At 49.4% G+C, this 21,874-nt stretch overlaps 2 protein-coding genes across 3 annotated transcripts in view; one reads left to right on the plus strand and one right to left on the minus strand.

Annotated features, from left to right (window-relative positions):
• Window positions 1-666, minus strand: part of CENPP (centromere protein P) — a 112,002-nt gene extending 111,336 nt beyond the window's left edge. Inside the window, exon 1 of the mRNA XM_066326909.1 lies at window positions 374-666. The gene's annotated coding sequence lies outside the window, so the exon portion shown is untranslated. The remainder of the gene's footprint in view (window positions 1-373) is intronic.
• A 1,175-nt stretch (window positions 667-1,841) lies between these two features.
• On the plus strand, window positions 1,842-12,247 carry NOL8 (nucleolar protein 8). 2 transcript variants are annotated; one of them, XM_066326913.1, is made up of 17 exons: window positions 1,842-1,887; window positions 2,443-2,620; window positions 2,765-2,827; window positions 3,589-3,667; window positions 3,964-4,111; window positions 4,857-4,925; window positions 5,231-7,135; window positions 7,405-7,521; window positions 7,845-7,964; window positions 8,293-8,377; window positions 8,730-8,874; window positions 9,392-9,475; window positions 10,030-10,304; window positions 10,474-10,600; window positions 11,053-11,123; window positions 11,788-11,870; window positions 12,173-12,247. In XM_066326913.1, the coding sequence occupies exons 2-17, from the start codon at window positions 2,482-2,484 to the stop codon at window positions 12,224-12,226; spliced, it is 3,564 nt and encodes a 1,187-aa protein (XP_066183010.1). In that variant the 5' UTR covers window positions 1,842-1,887; window positions 2,443-2,481; the 3' UTR covers window positions 12,227-12,247. The 2 variants fall into 2 exon arrangements, with proteins under 2 accessions (XP_066183010.1, XP_066183009.1); XM_066326912.1 differs by lacking the exons at window positions 1,842-1,887; window positions 2,443-2,620; window positions 2,765-2,827; ... (3 more) ...; window positions 11,788-11,870; window positions 12,173-12,247 and having other exon boundaries at window positions 5,100-7,135; window positions 8,733-8,874; window positions 10,474-11,194.
• Window positions 12,248-21,874: the final 9,627 nt, after the last annotated feature.

Genomic DNA, 21,874 nt, shown 5'->3' on the forward strand with positions numbered 1-21,874 from the left:
AATCATTCAGTCATCACCAGATTTTTTTGAACTGGATACAGTGAAGGAAGTCACGGTCATAATAAACAGTACGGTGTGAAAAAGTAAAACATTTCAACAGCCAGAAGGTTACTCCAGGCCAGCTGATCCCTCTTTTAACAGAGTAACAGAAGATACAAACTACTCACAGCTACTTAAACTCAAGGATTTCACTAGGCTGCAGAAGACTCAAACGGTAATTATGACTTCAAAGATTTTATATCTATAAAAAAATACCTACTTTTTAATCAAGGAAAACAAAACTTTTACAAACCGTTCCCCGCTTATATGTCTCACGTATATATATTTACAAATATTTGTGCATTAACAGCACATCTTTCACGTTTCTACGTACCTGCCTGTTTACACACCCGAGTATTTGACTTTATGCTGCCACAAGAGAAGCTGGGAAGCGCTTTGGAGCGTTTATAAAAGACGAACTGGTGCGTTCCGTGCCCGCTGCTCCCCTGCGGACCTTCAGACCTCACAGGGCGACGCTGTGGGATCGCGACTGGCCCAGGAGCCGGATCGGAGCCGCGCCGAGGCCCGCAGGTGACAGAGATGCCCCAGGAGCGGAACGGGTGTCCAAGCAGCGCACTCGGGAGCCCTGCAAGCCCCGGCAGCCGCCACAGCCGTGGACACCTGGCCCTGAGTGGGGAGCGGAGAGAAGCGGCGCTGAGGGAAGGGCGGTGAGCGGCCGGGGCCGGCGCTGAGGGAAGGAAGGGCAGTGAGCGGCCGGGGCCGGCGCTGAGGGAAGGGAGCGCGGTGAGCGGCCGGGGCCGGCGCTGAGGGAAGGGAGCACAGAGCGATGCCGGGGCCGGCGCTGAGGGAAGGGAGCGCGGTGAGCGGCCGGGGCCGGCGCTGAGGGAAGGGCGGTGAGCGGTGAGCGGCCGGGGCCGGCGCTGAGGGAAGGGAGCGCAGTGAGCGGTGAGCGGCCGGGGCCGGCGCTGAGGGAAAGGCAGTGAGCAGAGAGCGGCCGGGGCCGGCGCTGAGGGAAGGGAGCGCAGAGAGAGGCCGGGGCCGGCGCTGAGGGAAGGAAGGGCAGTGAGCGGCCGGGGCCGGCGCTGAGGGAAGGAAGGGCAGTGAGCGGCCGGGGCCGGCGCTGAGGGAAGGGAGCACAGAGAGCGGCCGGGGCCGGCGCTGAGGGAAGGAAGGGCAGTGAGCGGCCGGGGCCGGCGCTGAGGGAAGGAAGGGCAGTGAGCGGCCGGGGCCGGCGCTGAGGGAAGGGAGCGCAGAGAGAGGCCGGGGCCGGCGCTGAGGGAAGGGAGCGCAGAGAGAGGCCGGGGCCGGCGCTGAGGGAAGGAAGGGCAGTGAGCAGTGAGCGGTGAGCGGCCGGGGCCGGCGCTGAGGGAAGGAAGGGCAGTGAGCGGTGAGCGGCCGGGGCCGGCGCCGAGGGAAGGGAGCGCTCAGACCCGGCGCGCGCTCCGCGCTTTTCGAACCGCGCGCCAACCCACGAGCCTGGGCGCTACCACAGCTGCCACCCGAGCGGGGGGCGCCAGCCGCGCCTTCCGTCCCCTTCCCGTCAAACAGCAGAGCCGCTGCGGGATAATTCCCGAGTTCTTTATTATAAATTAAAGGAAAAAGGCTTGCTTTGTCTGCTGTTCCCTTGTCAATTTCTGCTCACGTCTTCCGGAAAACACCCCTGCTTTTCTTCCTGGTTAGTCACGTTCAAAGCGTCCGCTGTCATAGGACCCAGTTCGGTGTTCCCACCACACTTGCTCGGTCGGAAACAGGAACCCAGCAGAGGCGAGCAGCCGATCAGAATTCAGCGGCACGCGGAGGCGGAACGCTTTTTATCCAGTGAGGGCTGGGGGGAGTTGTGAGGGGGAAGGTAACGTGGTGGCGCTGCGAGGCTCGCACATGGCGGGGGTGAGGCCGGGCAAGGGGCGCCTCCGGGGTGGCGGGGCCGGGGCTCCCTCAGGCCGGGGGCGCCTCCGGGGTGGCGGGGCCGGGGCTCCCTCAGGCCGGGGGCGCCTCCGGGGTGGCGGGGCCGGGGCTCCCTCAGGCCGGGGGCGCCTCCGGGGTGGCGGGGCCGGGGCTCCCTCAGGCCGGGGGCGCCTCCGGGGTGGCGGGGCCGGGGCTCCCTCAGGCCGGGGGCGCCTCCGGGGGTGCACCTCTGGCGGGGGTCCCTCAGGTCGGCGGTCTCTCGGCATCTCCCGGGAGGGGAGGGTTGGGCTATGGGCGGCTCCTCCATAAGGAACCCTTGGGTTATATTGTAAAGAGCTATTTGCGCTTATTCTCGCGCGTGTAGTTATGTGGTTCAGGGTTTTAAAAAAACCCCAACGCCTGAACCCTGGTTTGCTGTCGCTGACCCGGAACAGAGCGTGTTACCTGCTGCAAATCAAGAGTGCTCTGTTCCCGAATTCGTTATTCTAATCACATTAATTTCCGTGAGTGTCACTGAACTGTTCTGTTTCCTTGCAGAGGAACAGAGTGTGTGTTCTGGATCCTTGACTTGGCAGCATGGAGAAGGAACAGGTTTTCAAACGTTTGTATGTTGGAGGGCTTGGCCATGCGGTTTCCAGGGCTGAGCTGGAAGAAAGATTTGGCAAGTTTGGGCGTGTTTTGGAGTCAGAGATTATTACCAGAAAAGATGATCAGGGTAACACTTTTCTTTCATCTTCTAAAAGTTATTTGCTTTTCTATTTGGAGCGTGAAACAGAATTTTTGCTTTAGAGACACTTCAGTTTAAAAGGAAATGAGAAAACTACAATAGAAATTCACTTAATTTTTTGTCGTTGATCAGGGAATCCGATGAAAACTTTCGCTTACATCAGTGTTAACATTTCTGATGCAGATCTGAGAAAGTGTAAGTACTTTTTTTTTAATTTTTCCTTAGTTATGTTTTTGAGCCAAGTTACATTCTCATAACTCATCTCATGTTGTCACATCCAGTTGTGATCACAGCAAAGCCTCTTGCATTCTCTTGTCAAGTTGATTTTTATTTTCTTGAAGCTGCAGCTTTATGGAAGCTGCTTTGCTGAAGTTTTCAGAACTTGCTGTGAGCAGATTGGAAAGATTCCTTGTGACTGAAGCAGGTGATTTGTGAGTTTCAGAGACTCACAGAAGGGTCTGGCTTGGAAGGGACCTTAATGATCATCTCATTGTGGCAGGGACTCCTTCCACTGTCCCAGGCTGCTCCAAGCCCTCTCCAACCTGGCCTGAACACTTCCAGGGATCCAGGGGCAGCCACAGCTTGTCTGGGCACTCTGTTTGTTCCAAGCCTTTAATGGAAGGGAAATGTGCTTCAAATCTTTCATTGGGTCTATAAAACACTGAAATTGAATTATGTGAGAGGAAACCCAGAAGAAGAGCTGATGTAAAGCTTATTTTGCAACGTGCCCCTGGATCTGGGGAGCGCTGCCATTTTGAAGTGAAAATTTCAGTAAATCTTCAGGTTTGGGTATCTTAAGATTTGGATATTGGCCCTTTCAGATGTGACCCTAACCCAAGTAAGCAATCAGGTCATGCTGAGGGAACCTCGGGCTGTCACAGGAGGAGGCCTAGTGAAGTCTGTGGTCTGGGTTTTTTTAATGTAGAAAATACTCATTTCCCATCTCTGTTTTGCAGGCATGTCAATTTTAAATAAAACAAAATGGAAAGGGGGGACACTGCAAATAGAGTTGGCCAAAGAAAGCTTTTTGCACAGGTAGAAACCAATATTTTCAAATGTATATTGTTGCTAAAACTACCTATTTTTTTGTTTATCTGATAATCTTACGGCTGTACTTCCATCTCGTATGTTCTTATTGTTTCAGATTTATAAACTCTGTGGGCTGTTGATTCATGTTTGATGCCCTTTTTGCATTAATATTCCCTCAAAGGTGATGGGTGTTAATTCCCTGAGCAGTGAGTGGTTACTGTTCTGTGGGAGGGGATCACTGCCAGCTCCAGTTCTGTACCTGGCCATACCTTTTTCCATGTCTGATCTACTTTCTGGTACAGGCTGGCCACAGAGAGGGAGGAGGCAAAGTTGCAGAAAGAAAAACCACAGAAAAATGACCAAATGTGTCTGCTAGAATCACTAAAAAAGACAGGAGTTGTGGACTTCCACATGAGAGCAGTACCAGGTACAGAGGTGCCAGATCATAAGGTATGGTGGGGTAGAGGTATAAGAGAAATAAAATAGCAAAAAGCAGGCTCATTGCATCTAAATTCATGCCAAATTTGTGCTTTATGCAAAGAAAGTTAATTATTAGATTTATTATCATTTTAGTAAGTTTATTATTTTTATATATTGTTATATTATTGTTTAATAATTATATTAGTTATTAAGTCATCATCATCATACTGTCCACTCTTGCAATGTGAAATGAGGAACTTGCTTTGTTCAGCACAAGCTCTGCAAATGCTTACAAAAGTAAGAATAAAGTCACTTGACATGCAAATTTGGGCAATAAAATTTATATTTACTACAAAGTTTTCAAAACTCTTCTAAGCACAGAATGGTTTTGGAGGGATTTTTAATTTAATTTTTTTTGTGAAGAAGAGAAAAAGAGCAAAATAATAGCGATCCTCTCATTGTAGGTACCACTCTTAATTCATAACCAGAAACCCTATATTAAAATCAGAACTTGTAAAGAAATTTACTTTTTTATTATCACTCTTTATTTGTAGATTTTTGAAATTTATTTTTTTGGTTGGCTTTGGTTTGTATTGTTTTTGAGAAGGAGGCTGGCCAAGTTGCATAGTAGGCCTCATTAGAGAGAATGAAGAATTAGTCATGTGTAATTCTTTATTAGTGTTTTTGTTATTCAAGAATAAACATTTGTTTTATTCCAGAGTTACTTCCACTCTCCGGGTTTTTTTTAACACTGATTATTTTTCTTTTCTTTTAGAAATGGGTTGTTGGAAAATTTGGCAGAGTCTTGCCTATCCTGCACTTGAGGAATCAACAAAAAAATAAAATATCCTTTTCTTTTGGCCTTGACCACAATTATTCCCTTCCTTCTTTTAGACAGATTTTCATATAGAAAAACAGTTGCTTGACAGTCGTAATTTTTATTCCTCTGTCAGGCTTAACTTACTGAATCCCCAAATAAATCCTGCAGTAGGTTTGTGTGACTTGAAACTGAGTTTCCCACTCCATTCAGTTGCTTAAAGGCTCATGGTCACGACACGGGAAAGGATTCTTTGCAGAATTCAGCCTGTTCCTAAAGCCCTGAGTCTCCTGAAAGCACTGGGATCTTTCCAGTCCTTAACTCAGACTAACGTGATGAAATATGACCCCTCCAAGTATTGCCACAACCTGAGGAAGCTGGAGGCAGACCTGTCCCACGCAGCCCCTGTATCCCAGCTCACCTGGAGCCTGGGAGGGGGAGATGACAGCACGACCAGGAAGCGCCCAGGGGAATTCCCTGCAATGAAGGAACCGCTGAAGAAACGGAGGCAGCTGGGCAGAGAGGCCCTGAATGGAGCAGCTCTGGCCTCTGGGTGCCAAAAACCACATCCAGAACACACAGACTCGTCACAGCTCAGCCAAAGATCAAACCCCAAACCTAGTGAGGATCTGGAATTGCCTCCGGCAAGGAGACTGGATGGGAAAATGTCAGGGAGAGGTTTATTATCGGATCAAAGCAGTGGTGGTGGAGTTACAGCCAAAAACAGCACCAGTGTTTCTGATAGTGACATTGATTCTGAAGAGGAGATCAGAGCAATGGTAAAGAAAGAGACAGAAAGACAGAAAGCTGAAAATGTTGAGACTGAAAGTGAGCACTTGGAAATTGTTGGGGATAATTTTGAATTAAAATACAGTAGCCACTGGTCCTTAAACAATTTGGATGCCATGAAGAAAGCTACCAAAGGAAGTAACAAAGAGACAGTAGAGTGTGATAATGGTTATGATTCGGCAGATACAGATGAAATTATTGCTGAAAGTAAAGGAGACTCTAAACAGGAGAAGGTGAAAAATAAAGAAATATTAGCAAAAAAAAAAAGTTGTTTGGTAAATGGGTCCACACTGACAACTTGCAGTTTAAAAGAAGAACACACTGAAAGAAAAGGGAAAAAGAAAAAATCCAGAATTGCTGCTTTGCAGAGTATAGCAGCCAACAGTACAACAGAGACATGTGATAGTGACACCTCTTGTTCAGAGTCTGAGAAAGGGGAGTCTGAAATCAGCTCTGAATATGAGTCCACAATGCAAAACTGTTACCGCTTAGACCTCACCTTGGATGACTTAAAAGCACTGGCTACAGAAAACACTGAGACCTCTGCAGAGGAGTCAGGCAGTGAACAGAGTCCTTGTCAATCCAGCATTGTAGATAAACCCAAGGATAACACTGTAAATAAACCAAAACTTTCTAAATTTCACCCTGCAAAAAAACCTGAAAAACCCCCCATCTGTCCTGAAGATGTGCTGGCTGATATTTTAGCAGGGGAGGAGGATGCTGTTGAGGAAAGCTCCAAGGGACAAAATAATTCACATTTGAAATATCAGCCCTTCAGAGGAATGGGGTCCCTTTGTGTAAAAGAGTTAAGTAAGGACAGCACTGGGTTAAAGAAGAAGTCTTTTGAAAGTTTGGGACTTGAAGCTTGTACATCTTACTGTGGGGAGGAGTCATCTAAAAATCAGCCTAAGAATCATTCCTTGTGTTCACCTGAAGTCAGCAACAAAAAGAGACACAAAGTGCCTTGTGAACAGCATGAGGAACTGTCGGCTGCTGCCCTCTCAGCAGGCCAGAGACTTCAGCCTGGTTCCAGGCCTCATTTGCAAGGGAAGAACAAAGGTGTTAGTTCTCTACAAGACCAAAATTTGGAGCATGGAGCTGCTGCTGCCGGTACTGATCAGGGTGGCGGGAGCAGTGAAATGGACAGTGATGCTGCAGGGGCCCAGGAATGTGTTAAACAGCTGCTGAAGAGCCCAAAACTGCCTTCCAGAACATTAAAGATGAACAGAAGCAAAAAAAATCCAGAATGTGAAGGTAATAAAGGTGGGAATGAGAACACAAGCCTTCCAGAAGATAAGGAGCTTTGTCTTCATGCTGCTGCCTCAAAGGAACCCAGCACAATAGAGAAACAGCTCCAGGACAACCAGAGGAGGCTGGCAGCTCTGGAAGAGAGACACAGAGAGAGGGAATTACAGAAGAAACTCATTCAAGGAGCTCTTTCAAATCTGGTAATTACAACTTCTACCTGAATAGTCTACAGTACAAGGAAGAGGGTACTGGATACATGTGGAGTAAAATGTTTTAAAATCACAGTCTGCAATTTCTGATGACATTGCCGGTTACCTTTTGAGAGTATACAAAATGCTGCATACCTTCTCCCTGGAATACCTGTAGAATTGCAAGAGGAATAGCAGATTGCTCTTTTCGTGTCATGGAAATGTCATTCAGATAGTCATGTCTGAGTGCAGCAGGTACTTGATGTGTTTCTCTTTCCTAGGATAGGCAGCCAGCAGGAAAGCACAAACACATCATATTCGATTCCGATGTGGAAGACGAAGCTGAAGTGGATGCGATGTTGAAAAAAGATGCAAATTTGGGAAATATGCATGGAGAAGTAAGTGTTAATGAGAAAAAAAATCAGTATGATGTAATCAGAAGGTTGAATTTTTATACTGAACTCATAATACCTGAATTTCCCTTTGCCATGGGTGTTTTGCCTGTGGTGAAACTGAATAGTCATAACTGTAAAGCAGAATTGTAGAAAGTGTGTGGACATGGTAAGATTTGAAGCACATGGGTCAGGAAGGGAGCTAGTTGTGGAAGAAATCAGCTTTTTCAGCTAAACTGGTGAGCGTATAAACAGAGTTGGTACTGATTGACATTCTCAAACTGATGTGTACAGCTGCTTTTCTCTTCTTTTCTGTTTGTGTAACAAAGGATAAGTCAGCTCCCAAACCTTCGGGCCGACTGTTTGACAGCAGTGACGATGAACAAGAAGAAACAGACGATGAGCGATTCAAAATTAAGCCCCAGTTTGAAGGCAAAGCTGGTGAAAAAGTGAGTGAAGCCATTACTGAAACTTAGTTTTCCTCTAAGTCTCCATAACACCACTTCAGAAGAACATAACCTGTATCTTTTCATTCTTCGTGAATATGATTTTTATTAACTTAAAATAGAATTCCTTTAAAGGAAGGACATAATGTGAGGTGGTGAGTGGGAGGGGTTTCTCTGACATTGTTGCCTTTGTATACAAAGAAATTACTAGAAAAGGCAGCTAAAGTTGAAGGTTAAAAGTATGTTGCCATTGTTATAGTATTAAAAAAAAAAAGGTCACTGAATAGTGATTTTCTTCTCTAGTGCTTAATAGCATGTTTCATTTCTTCAGCTGCTGCAGCTGCAGTCCCGCTTTGGCACTGATGAAAGGTTCCGCATGGATGAAAGGTTCCTTGAGAGTGACAGTGAGGAGGAAGGTAAAACCCATCACATTCCCTGGCTGCTGGTAGCCACAGAGCCTTCCAACAGCCTTTCTTGCTTTACTGGGATCTTATGTAGAGCATCTGTCAGCAGCAGAAGAGTTGCACAGTTGTGTGATGCAAGCAGGGAATGGGTTAAATAAATGCTCCAACTCTGCCATTCAATAGATGACTGACATTACTAATGAATGGTTTTCTACAGTGCAAGGCAGAAAACCTTCAAGTAGCTTCAAGATAAAGTAAGTGATGTGTTCATAGATGTGAGCTCTTTTAGTACTGTAGTAAATGTTATGCATCCCACATTACAGACTTAGCAGAGAAAATGAATGGTTTTTTGTTTTTTTTTTAGCAGAGACCGAAAGCCTGAAAGCAGATGAAGAAGAGGAGCTTGCTGCAGAGAAAAAGAAAAATCTGCAAATACTGGGAAGCCTCCTGAATATCAACCTGGACCAGCCCAAGCCACATAAAACAGCCATGAGTGTGAAGAAATTCAAGTATGAATCATCCACTATCAGTAAAGAAGGAGGTTTAGGAAGGCTAAGGGTTTTTAGAAAGGAAGCTGAAATACTCTGAAATCTTTGAATTTTGGAAGATGGGCATAAAGGGTCCTTATGTGTTGTTTTGGGTTTTTTGTTCCTTTAGACTATTTGAATTTATGCAGTGTTTGGTACTAGAAGAAATATATCCACGTTTATATGGATAGCGGTATTGATGTAGCTCCTCAAAAGATTATCAGGTGCAGGTATAAACTCAGTGCATAACACACAAGTGAGGGCTGTGTTTTATCTGAAACATCACAGTTTGATTAAATCCACATCTGCTTATATGTTTCCTAACCCAGACACTGAATAGAGGTAGCTTTCTAACTGCCAGTTACATTTTGGGTTGATTTGGAGTTTTTTTGTTAAAGAAACCAATGTGAATTTCAGTCTGACTGTACAAGTTTTAGGTAGCTTTCAGTTTGATACTTAGAAAGCACAGTGGTGTTTCTTTTTCTTTCTGTTTTTGTAGAGATATTAATACCCTCCGTTATGATCCAACACGAGAGGACCATGCAGTTTTTGAAAGGAAACCAAATACTCCACAGAAGGAGAGGTAGTGTTACAGTTTGGTAACAATAATTGCGGTGTTTCTTCCCATGGAAAGATGGTTATAGCAACAGACTGAGTTCGAAACTATGCAGATTGCTCTGATTTTAATTTAGTTCTGTCTGTGGTTGCTGAAATCAAGATATAACAGGAATTGTGACCACTAAAACCAGCATGTAGTGTCATCTTTCCTTTCTAGTCCATCTGTTTTCTGCATGCCATTTTCTGACCTCACTGAAGGTGCAAAAGGTCAATTCAGGGACCTTGAGATTTGCAGGTCTGTGGGAAAAGCACAAGAAATCTGTGCTAAATACCTCGATTTCTCTTGTTACCATGTATTAAGTGAAAAGTCACTTAAGGATGTGGCTAGTTAAAGGCAGGACACTCGTTCCTGCCTTTAGACTCCAACCTCAGATGTTTCCCCACTGTTTACCCTGGAATGTGAACCACTCCTTAGCTTGAATACGTAGAGGGAGACATGAAGAGCAAGGTGGCTCTCAGTGAATGTGTTTTTGAAAAGGACCTGTGCTGTGCTGCTATCCTTGAACAATCTCATTTCAGTAAAGCCAAAAGGAAGAAGAAAGAAGAGAGTGAGGCACTTCCTCAAGTGTCTGAAGAAGTCTATTACGATATTGCTGCTGATTTCAAAGACTTGTTTGGATCTTCAAAGAACAAACCAGAAAAGACTGAGGAAATACCCTGGGACAAAGAGGATGTGCAGGACTCTGCCCCAGCTGACCGTTTGGGTGCTTTGCCTGAGAATGACGTAGCTCAGGAGTCAAGTGCTTTCAAGTTTTCCTTCTTTGGAGACACAGAGGAGTTGGGCATCAAACAAGGTAACAGTTGAATGGGTAAGAGATCCCTAGAACAAAGTGAACATTCTGTCCTTCTTAAATCTGTCTTCTCCAATGTAAGTATTTCACTTGAAAGGAGAAATTTTTATTGACCACTAGAGGAATAATCTGGTTTTGGCCTTTTTTTTCTTTTTTGGTGCTGTTATTGCAGAGCCTTATGTACTTGAAACAATAAAACCAGTAAAAGTCACATGGCAAGAGGATCCACGTTTCCAAGACAGCAGTTCTGAGGGTGATGATGAGCCTGAGACGTCAGAAATTGAAAAGGACGAAGAAATGCAAGTTCCATTTGTGTTTGTTTTCTACTTGGCAGTTGTAGTTGGATGCTGTGGGAGTATTAATAGCAGCACTCAGCAAATGGGAAACTGACTTTGCACACCTGTGAGCAGTGAAAGTCATCTTGGAAAACCATTTGTGCTGCACTAAGTCAAAGCTCCCAGCAGCCCATTTGATGTGAAGTTCAGTACGAAAAGAGAGAAGTTGAGCACAAGAAATTAACTGGTCTTTTTGGTTTGTCGAACGCCAAACTGAGTTTGGCCAAAAGCCAAAGACAGAGTTAGTTTTCTTTTAAAAAGCATGGGTTTTGATAGAAGGCTCTATATGGTTACTGTGGAATAAAGCTCTTCAATGTATACCAGTTCTCTGAAGCACTACAGCTTCACGAGTTAAACGTGTTCATGCAATTTCACAGTACCTTTTAGGATGGTGAAATCCCTTTGTCCTTTTCCAGGTTTCTTTCTTTACCACGCACAGAAAATGCCAGAGCTTTCTTCTTCTCCAAAGATGATGACCGCCTAAGAGGTATAACAGAACTTCTTCATCCCCTTTTGTGTTTTTTTGCCTTTTAAACCCTTACTGGAATTCAATGAGGAGGATAAAAAATGCTGCCTGGTTATGAATGTTTTGCAGTCAAAATTTGCCATCCTTCCTTGTGGTTCAAGTTGTGGTAGAACCCTGTGAGAAAGTCCTGGTAAAATAAAGGCTGAGCAGCTTTCTGGCTTTCTTGTCAGATAATTGCCTAATAGGTATCTGGACTTTTAGAGCCTAAAATAGTAACTTGACAGGTTACCTAGACCTTTTGGATCCTTTTAGGCATATATATAATCTCAGTGTACTGCAGTCTTTCAGCCTATCTGATTTACAGGGGTTGTTAAAATGGAGATCTCAGTCCTTAGCTGGCATCAGTTCTGGGGGAAGATGCGGGATCTTGGTGCTGAGCTTTTATTGAAACAGCTGCTATTTCACTGCAGTTTGGTTTTCAGCATGTTCAGGAAAACTGCTGCTGCCTTTCATTTTTCTTGGCGCATCAGGCTGCAGTACAGAACATTTCTGTTGGAGCCAACATGTGGTGGGGTGTAAGAATAGGAAGGATGTGAAGAACAGCTTCTGACTTTATTGCTGTGTTAGAAGCAGCCACATAATTAGAAGTGTTTAACTCTATTAATTGGTTCTTTGTTTTGTGCAGAGGGCCCAAAGTTATTTTGTAGATCAACGGACCTCAGTGAAGAAAAAGAGAGTTGGGAAGACAAACGTAGATTATTGCTTGAGGTGAGTATGTAAAGTCTGTTCCCTGGTATCTGTGGCTGAATGCTGAGCATGTGGAGAGAATATGGCTATGAATGTGCATGGAAAAATAATTCAGGAGAAGAGCCTGAAACTTTGTAACTACCAGGGAATGGAAGGATTTTCCGTATAATGGTGTGTTTAATATCATGTTGTGATGTCCAGTCAGGGAAAGCACTACATCTGTTATGGTAGAGGAGCAGTTACTTAACTATATGTAAAGAAAGTGTTTGAAAGTGAATTCAGAAACATTTTGTCATACTATGTTGCATTTTCACTATTTTCAGGAATGCCGGAAGAAGCACAAGGATGCCAAGAGAAAAGTGCGAGCAAAGAAATAAATTTTCTTTTACAGATCAGAAGCTTTTCCTGTTTCTTCCTTGAAGAAGTTACCAAACAATGTACTTTCAAAATCCTTTCAAAGATCTTACAGGAGAAAACATTGGCAAACCTTGTTAGGCCGTGTTTCCAAGCTGGGGCTGATGGTCTCGGGTTCTGGGGGGCCTTTGAGTTCTGGCTCATGGCTGCAGGCTCTAAGGCTGAGCAAGAAGGTCAAGGGTGCCCAAGGCCTAGGCCAGGCCAGAGCAGTGTCCTCAGCCCTCCAGGAGTGGACAGGCTTTGCCAAGCCCAACCTGGGCACCACGCCCAGCCCAGGGGCACTTGGCTGTTTTCCCTGACAGCTGTGCCCAGAGCAGCAGAGCTGTCACACTCCCAGCTGGTTCTGGTTGGTGTGAGGCCCAAGCAGAGCGCGTGGGTGCCCTGGGCAGGGCAGGAGCAGCACAGGAGCAGTTGCCAGGGCCTGGGGAAGTACAGGGGTCAGCCTCTGCACGGCAACACAGCACGCACACTGCAGGGGACAGAGCCAATGGCACCTGGCATCGGCATCTCTGTGGGGCTCTCAGCCTGCAGCTTCGGCCCCAAGGGCTGCTGTCCCTGCCTGGCTGATGGCCACGCCTGGAGCCCCTGGAGAGCAGGGCTCACTGCGGGCACGGGTGTCCCAACAACTGGCCCCTGGCCCCGCTGAGCCCCTCTTGGGCAGGAAGGAGGCTCCCAGCCCCGGCATGGCTGAGCAGCTCCTGCCTCCCCCTGCCTCTGCTCTGGGCCCCACACTGCCCCAACAGCCCCTGGGCCAGGCTGTGGAGGGCTGCTTTGCCCTCACCTGGCTCCCTGGCTTCAGGGGCCTCCTGTTCCCTGTCACACATTGTGCTTGTCAGCAGGCTGCAGCTGCTGCTCTCTGGTGAGGAAAATTGGAGACTGTTCCAATGCTGCATGTTGGAGGCTGCTGCACTTGCTGGTGTCTGGCAGCCAAGACTGGGGAGAGAAACTTGATGGCACCGGTCTGCCAGAGCTAAGGCTGATGGCTGTGGATTCTGTGGAGCCATGGGAAGGCTGCAGGTCTGACTGTCTGGTCAGGCTGGGGCCATTAACTCTGGCTCGTGACTGCAGCCTCGGAGGCCAAGCAGGAAGAGGGTCAAGGCCCCCCAGCCTAGAGTGCCAGAGCACTGCCCCCAGCGCTCCAGCGGATGGAGACGCTCCTGCCCCAGGGCCACCAGCAGGAGCCACGGGTGGGACCTGCCAACACACCAGCACTGCTTGGCCGTTTCAGTAGATCAAGACAGTGGCAGCACAAGATGGCAAAATACCACAAACACCTGATTTAAAACAGCAGAGAGGAACCATAGGATTGAAAGCAAAAGAAAATGAAGGTGTGCGAAAAGGTAAAGCGGAGATAGAAATGATGTTAAGGTGTGGTGATTGACTCATGCAAGTGAGGAAGAATTGTTGAGTCTGGGGAGAAGTTCTGTTGGGGTTTGCAGTTCTTTTGCCATGTACTTTTGTTAATCCGGTATGGTTTTGAACCCTTTTCTGTTGGCCCTTCAATTCTCCCCACCCCTTCTGTGGTTACTGCCCGGCAGCTCTGGCTAACAAGGCTGTAAAAAATGTGGGGGAGAGCAAATACTTGCCCCTTTCAAGAGGCAGCAGGGAGTGGAAGACCCTTGTTGCTGGCAGGCCTGGTAAGGTAACATGGCACCACCAATCAAGATAGAATAAGAGCTCCACCAATGAAAGACATGGAATAACTGACTTGACAGACATTGGGAGGAGCCAAGTTTACATAAAAGGATGAAGCCACAGACTGTGGGAGGGACTGGAAAAGACATATAAGGACTGCTCATGAATATTAATGAGTCTGATGCAATCTCAGGCATATAAAAGCCAGAGATACCCTTATGTGAGCCTGAGCCTCTGGTGAGCAGAGAAAGTCTCACTATGCGCCCAGCGCTGTTCCCCTATGCTTTGTAATTTTAATGGCTTCGAATTAAATTTTGTTACTAATTCTCACCTGAGGGTTGAGTTGTTTATAACAGTGTCACACATGGTGGCTGTCGAAGGTCAGTCCCTGTGCAGGAACACTGCAGTCTCCTCCAGGTGCTGGTCCTCTCTCTCTGCGGGAGAAAGAAGAGTGTGGGGAGTTTCAGAACAGGCCCAGAGCCACGAGGGCACAACTCTGTGGTCAGCCCTGTGTGAGCCCTGCTGCTGTCTGCCTTCTCTTCCTGTTATGGCATCGAGGAACACTGCTGTCTGCTCTGGCTGTTCCTCTGCTGATTCTGGGAAGGGAGAGGCAGGTGAGCCTGCAGCACAGGCCCAGAGCCCCAAGGTGTGGTGGCCCTGTGGTCCCTGGGCAGCCACAGGCCTGTCCTGCCTTCTCCTCCTGTTGTCAGGTCACACTGACACACGGCCTGAGCACAGCATCCCCTTTTGGAGCCAGTGGAAATCTCTGCTCCTCCCCGTGGCACAGGGCCCTCTGCCAGCAGGTCATGGTAGGCATGAGCAGTGCAGGAAAGCCAGCATCACTCCAGTCGTCCAAAAGGGCAGCAAGAAGGAGCCAGGAAACTACAGGCCCATCAGCCTCACCTCCATCGCCAGAAAGGTGACAGAACTGCCCCCCTGGATGGCATCTCTTAGCCTGTGGAATAACAGGAAGGGAAAACCATGCTTGACCACTCTGATAGCCACCTCTGCTGCAGTGACTGGCTGGGTTTGTGAGGAGAGAGCAGTGGCTGTTGTCAGCTGGGACTTCACCAAGGTTTTATCTCTGCCTCCCATAACATGCTCCTAAGGCAGCTAAGGGACAGTGGGGTAGGGAAGTGGACAGTGGAGCTCCCAGCTCAGAGGGTTGTGACCTCAAGAGGCCATGCTGGGGTGGGCCTTGTTTGCCTTATTCCCTAGTGACCTGGCTGAAGAGATGGAGTGCTCCCTCAACACGTTTGCTGAGGACACAGAACCGGGAGCAGGGCTGATGCACCACAAGGCTGTGCTGCCCTTCAGTGAGACATGGACAGGCTCGAGAGTTGAACAGGGAGAGACCTAATGAAGTTGCACAGAGGAAAGCCTCTTGAAGACCTTGAAGCTTTGTAATTACCAGGCAACAAAAGTTTTCTAGTATACTGGAGTGTATAAGGTCATGTTGTGATGTCCAGTCAGGGAAACCCTACATCTCTGTATGTGTCTCGGTTTGGGAAGACAGGTATCTGCCAGGGAAAGCTGGAGCTTCCTTTGGAATGGAGAATGTAAACTACCACCACCACCCTTTTTCCAACTATAATTTTTCAGTTAAAAAGGTTTTAGGCAGAAGATTTTGGAAAAAGAAATAGCAGTTCTTTACTAGTACGTATAACAAAGCAAATAAACAAACAAAAACCAACTACAGCATTGATAACAAAAACAAGTACGAAGAACTTCGAGGACTTTACTTCACAAAAAACCCAGGGCAGTTTGGTCTCAGCGCCCCTGCAGGATCCTGAGAGCACCAAGCTGGAAAGAGTGGATAAGTCTCGGGCTAATAGCTGGAATGGCAGGATGTCCCGGGAGGCAGGGGCAGGGTGTCCCGGCAGGGCAGGGGGATGCAGGGTCACTCTGTAGCAGACCAGCAGCTCTGATGGAACCACGACGGCGGGGCAGAGAAGCTCAGAATTCCAGGGCGAACAGATGAGGGCAGATTTCCCAAGACTGGACTGCAGTGAAATCTTCCAGCAGGAGCACCATCCCAGCCGTGCCTTCTCCCCGAATGCCGAAAACCAGAGAGCGAGGCTACCTGAAGGCTCTGCCCTTTACCAGCCTCAAAACCCCACCCCGCTCCGAGCTTCGACCATCCCTTTGTTTTGTTAAACAGTCTTAAGGACGACATTTAGTCTCCTTGGTAACTTATGGGGAAAAAATTCTTTAGAGTAAAAAGGAACAAAACCCACCCCCCAACACTATGTTACAGGACCAGTTCCTTAACTGTATGTAAAGAAAGTCTTTGAGGCAAACCCAGAAAAACACCAGGAACTCACACTTGTGTCCCACTGGGGCCCAGGACTTGGCATTTTCCAGCACAGGAGGGACAGATAAGAGACTGAGCAAGCCAAGCTACACTCCACGAAAGCATTTTCTGAATTCAACATCTCTTCAAAACAACAAGTGGTTTTATTGGTTAATATGATCCATTTTTTATGCTCATTAATACTTGGCTTGTTAAATGAACAGTTTATTTCCCTCTTCTCCAGTGAACTCTTTTCCTGAACCGGCTGGGGTAGAGGCCACTCGATTTTAGAGGGACCCCTTTGGAAAAGTTTCCTCCCAAATTTGCCCTAAACCAGGATAGTTGTCTTCAGGCAAAGGTCCCAGATGATCATCAGGGGCCAAGTCCTGCACATCCTCTTTGTCCCAGGGTATTCCCTCGGTTTTTTCCTGGTTTGTTCCTTGAAGGTCAAAGCAAGTCTTTGAAATCAGCTGCAATATCATAACAGATTTCTTCAGACACTTGAGGAAGTGCCTCACTCTCTTCTTTCTTCTGCCTTTTGGCTTTACTGACATGAGATTCAAGGATAGCAGCACAGCACAGGTCCTTTTCAAAAACACATTCACTGAGAGCCACCTTGCTCTTCATGTCTCCCTCTACATATTCAAGCTAAGGAGTGGTTCACATTCCAGGGTAAACAGTGGGGAAACATCTGAGGTTGGAGTCTAAAGGCAGGAACGAGTGTCCTGCCTTTAACTAGCCACATCCTTAAGTGACTTTTCACTTAATACATGGTAACACAGAAATCGAGGTATTTAGCACAGATTTCTTTCCTGCCAATATTAACATTAAAAGCTCATACAGGTTTCTCACAGTCCTGCAGATCTCAAGGTCCCTGTATTGACCTTCCTCACCTTCACTTATGGCAGCAAACAGACTAGAAAGCAAAGATGACACTACGTGCTGCTGCTCGAGGTCTGAGGAGTTGAGGCCCGATGTCGCCGGCAGGAGCGGCTGCTCCTGTGGGACCTCCGTGACGGTGTCTCCCTGTGCCTGGGCATGTCACCACTTGCTGCTCTCCTCCTGCTCCTGTCCCGGCGACTCCTGGACCGGGCAGGTGGATCTGAGACCTGACGTCGCTGGTTGGAGCGGCTGTGTCTGGGGGACACCCCTGACGGTGTCTCCCTTCCCCTGGGCCTGTCAGCCCTTGATGTCCTCCTGCTTCTGTCACTGCAGCTCCTTGGCTGGACAGGGGGACTCTGGGGCTGATCTTGCTGCTGGGAGCGGCTGCGCCTGCGGGATGCCTGTGGCGGTGTCTCCCTTGCCCTGGGCCTGTCAGCCCTTGATCTTGTTCTGCTTCTCCTCTCACGCCTTGCCTGGACAGGTGCACTTAGGGCCCCACTTTGGTGGCGGAAGCAGCTGCATCTGGGGTATGCCTGTGATGGCATCACCCTTTGCCTGGGCCTTTCAGCCCATGTTCCTCTCCTCCTTCTCCTCCCACGGTGATATCTTGGCCTGAGGCGTCGATTTCGGGCCCGACCTTGCCTGCGAAAGCGGTTTTGCCTGCGGTGAGGCCCACCATGTCTGGAATGGACCCTGTCCTGAGGGTCTGGGGAGCTGCCGAATGATGACCCTGATGTTCCATCAGTCTGTGGGCTGAGGCTGCTGCCATCCAGAGAGGAAAATGGCAGTAACTGCCGGGGTGCTGCCTGTTGGAGTCTGCCACGGTTGCTGGTCTCTGGAGACATAATATGGCGAGCCAGACCCAATGTTACCAGGATGCCAGACCTGGGGCTGATGGCCTCTGATTCTCCAGAGCGACGAGAAGGCTCCAGTCTCGACTGTCTGGTCAGGCTGGTGCCACTGAGCTCACCCCTTGGCGCTGTAAAGAGCAAGCAGGAATGTGAAGGGCTCCCCAGGCCCAAGGCAGGCCAGGCCAGAGCAATGCGCTCAGCCCTACAGCAACGGGCAGGCTCTGCCAAGCCCAACCTGGGAACTAACCCCAGCCCAGGGACAGCCGGGTGCTTTGCCTCATACCGCTGCCGAGACCAGCACAGCTATCGCACTCCCAGTGGTGTATGCGCTTTCTCAGGCCAGAGCAGCGCCTGTGGGTGCCCTCAGCAGCACAGGAGGAGCACAGAAGCAGTTCCCAGGGCCTGGAGAAGCAAACGGATTCATGGATCTGAAGACCAAGTGTCCCGGCCCAGGACTGTCCAGCCAAGCTCTTCTGGTTCCTACTTCTTTGAGCCCTTCTGGATACACAGGTTCACTACAGAGCCTCAGGTGTAGCTTCCTGACTTACCCCTCTTCCTCCGCCTCCTCCCTGCCTCCTGGGCAAAGGCATTTCTTGGCATTGCACCGGTTGTGCCTCTCTCCTAAGTCAGCAAAGGCATCGTTGTCCTCCCATGTTGGCTGTCTGATGGAGTAAGGAAATGCTGATGGCTTTCAGCTGCCCTGCCCTCATGGAGGTGGCAAGGATGTCCCCGCTCTTCCTCCAGTGCTTTTCCAAGGCTTACATGAAGCTGAAGCCCAGACTCACGGGACAGAGCAGGGTGAGGACTGCTGGGGCAAGGCCTGGCACAGCACAGCACTTGCACCCATCGTGGATTTTAAGCCAGAAAAAGGACACCAACCTGAAGGGGATTCGGATCCCCATGATGAACATTTCGACAGTGAATACCTCACCATCTCTGCAGAGGGGGCACTGGAAGAATAAAGCACCGGCGCGGATGGCCTGTCCCTGCAGGGCAAAGAGAAGCAGTGTGAGTGAAGCCCTGGTGCTGCTGAGCACCTGCTGTGCCCTGGAGCAGAGGGGATGGCTCCTGCCTGGATGCAGTCCCTGTGGAACCAGGCTCTTTTGCACGCTGGGCACACCATGGTTCTGAAGGTCTTTCTATCCTCCACAGGCTCCATGCAGATGGGGCACTCAGTGCCTGGCTCTGGAGTCACCTCCACGTCCTGCTCTGGACGGTGTTCAGGGCAGTAGGAGCTGGGGGCAAAGGGAGAGGCAAAGTGAGAAATGCTGGATTGGCCCCAAGGGGTGGCCAGAAGTGGGGAGAAGGTACCTGTATGGGGTTATGTACTGAGTGATGCAGCCGCCTTCCTTGGCACAGGGCAGGTGGAACCAACGGTTGCAGTTCTCCTCACAGCAAATGATGGTGGCCCCGCTCTGGCCACAGATGCAGCAGTGCTGCCAAGAGCCAAGCAGCTCCATCAGCAGTGGGCTCGCAGTCTCCCCAGGCAGGCTCACAGCTCCAGGCAGGGTACAGACACTACTGGGTCTCACCCCACAGAGCTGCCTGGTGGAGGAAGCTCCTGTGCCAGAATCTCTGTGGAGCTGCTGAGAGCCAGACATGTCCCACAGCTGGCTGGATGGCTGGCCTTTCTTTTCTGGGGTCTGGGCAAAGCTCTGGTAAACCTCGCCTGGCACAAATCCACACAGTCTTGTCAGTCTGTCTCTCACCTTTTGTGCCGCCCGCCTGACTGCAAGTTGGATATCTCGAGGCAGAAAGCCCAGGAGTCCAACACGATCGTTGTCTTGCCGAAAAAGCAGAGTGGCGAAAAACTGCAGAAAAGGAGCTGATGAGGAGAGAGTGGCAGGGACTGCCCACTGCAGCGTTGCAGGCGAGTGCCCAGTGCCACTCACCAGGCAGAACACGTGGGCACAGAGCCTGTACTTCTCCTGTTTGTCGCCACAGGTGTCCGGGTCAGCCTCTGCACGGCAACACAGCACGCACACTGCAGGGGACAGAGCCAATGGCACCTGGCATCGGCATCTCTGTGGGGCTGTCAGCCTGCAGCTTCGGCCCCAAGGGCTGCTCTGTCCCTGCCTGGCTGATGGCCACGCCTGGAGCCCCTGGAGAGCAGGGCTCACTGCGGGCACGGGTGTCCCAACAACTGGCCCCTGGCCCCGCTGAGCCCCTCTTGGGCAGGAAGGAGGCTCCCAGCCCCGGCACGGCTGAGCAGCTCCTGCCTCCCCCTGCCTCTGCTCTGGGCCCCACACTGCCCCTACAGCCCCTGGGCCAGGCTGTGGGAGGGCTGCTTTGCCCTCACCTGGCTCCCTGGCTTCAGGGGCCTCCTGTTCCCTGTCACACATGGTGGCTGTCGAAGGTCAGTCCCTGTGCAGGAACACTGCAGTCTCCTCCAGGTGCTGGTCCTCTCTCTCTGCGGGAGAAAGAAGAGTGTGGGGAGTTTCAGAACAGGCCCAGAGCCACGAGGGCACAACTCTGTGGTCAGCCCTGTGTGAGCCCTGCTCCTGTCTGCCTTCTCTTCCTGTTATGGCATGGAGGAACACTGCTGTCTGCTCTGGCTGTTCCTCTGCTGATTCTGGGAAGGGAGAGGCAGGTGAGCCTGCAGCACAGGCCCAGAGCCCCAAGGTGTGGTGGCCCTGTGGTCCCTGGGCAGCCACAGGCCTGTCCTGCCTTCTCCTCCTGTTGTCAGGTCACACTGACACACGGCCTGAGCACAGCGTCCCCTTTTGTGGCTTTGGTCGCACAGGTCACAATGGCCACGCTGACATCAGCATCGTGCACCCAAAACTGGGGCAGCCGTGGCCTCAGTCCCCCGCCACCCGCTTAAGACAGCGCCCTTGGGAACCGAGGTTCTGAGATGGGGCCGAGCCTTTGGTCAGGACGGAACCAGGGCAGGGACTCCTGCAGCAATGCAGGTCAAATGCCAGGCCCTGGGGCTCCTATCCCAGGTGGCACTGTAGGCAGAAAGGTGCTGTTCAGGCAGTGCCACTCCAGGGCTCCGGCCCCAGCCAAGGGAAATCTCTGCTCCTGCTCCTGGCAGTCGGCTGCCCAGAGAGTTTGTGCAGAGTCTCTTGCACTGGAGACATTCAAAGCCTGCTCTAGGTGAACCGGCATTTTCCTCAGGTCCTCTCTGGAGTAAACTAAGATGAACCTGATTTGATGCAGGTGCTGATCACTGTTGGAATGGGAGATAAAGCTGGAGACCACCACAGCTGCCTCCCAACTTCAACTGTCCCGTCACCCTACGAACTAACAACTTTGACATTTCATATCAAATGGAAAACTTGGTACTAAGGTCCTGAGAAACATCGTCTTTTACAAGGACTCAATGGAAACCTGAAGAATTCGGTGGGAGTTTTCTGTGGACGTCTGACTGCAGAGTTTGGCATAGTCCTGGACTCAGAAGTCAGATGCAGGAACATGCTTTTCCCACAGGAAAGGAACTTTGCCAGTTTGGTCTGTGCTTTCCTACTAGTAAATTAATTGAAAAATTTATTTCTGAAAACCAGGAAGAGAAGCACAAACAGTTCTTGTAGACCTTTCTCATTCAAGTCTTTGCAAACATGCACCAAAAATTCCAGATGAATGATTTCTAGAATTATCAGCGGGTCCCCTGGGCAATGGGGCAAGGGCTGATGAGCAGGGACATCCTGCACCTGCCTGATGCTGGGGCAGCAGGAGTTCATCCATTTTCCTGTCTCTGTGGGAGAACCACCTTTGGTGGAAAACAATGCCTTCACTGACTGGACAGGTGCACTTCGGGCGCTTATAAGGTGCAGTTATAGAGTTTTTTAGTATACTAGAGTGTATAAGGTCATGTTGTGATGTCCAGTCAGGGAAACCACTACATCTCTGTATGTTACAGGACCAGTTCCTTAACTGTATGTAAAGAAAGTCTTTGAGGCAAACCCAGAAAAACACCAGGAACTCACGCTTGTGTCCCACTGGGGCCC

This window comes from Sylvia atricapilla, chromosome 11, assembly GCF_009819655.1.
Source record: "Sylvia atricapilla isolate bSylAtr1 chromosome 11, bSylAtr1.pri, whole genome shotgun sequence".
NCBI classification, from domain to species: Eukaryota; Metazoa; Chordata; class Aves; order Passeriformes; family Sylviidae; genus Sylvia; species Sylvia atricapilla.

Bases quoted from the DNA above. Each gene is read 5' to 3' on its own strand.
- NOL8 (XM_066326913.1), top strand. From the start codon at position 2,482: ATGGAGAAGGAACAGGTTTTCAAACGTTTGTATGTTGGAGGGCTTGGC. The intron at 4,926-5,230 runs ATATCCTTTTCT...ACTCAGACTAAC, and splicing joins GGAATCAACAAAAAAATAAA to GTGATGAAATATGACCCCTC. The intron at 11,871-12,172 runs GTGAGTATGTAA...CACTATTTTCAG, and splicing joins AACGTAGATTATTGCTTGAG to GAATGCCGGAAGAAGCACAA.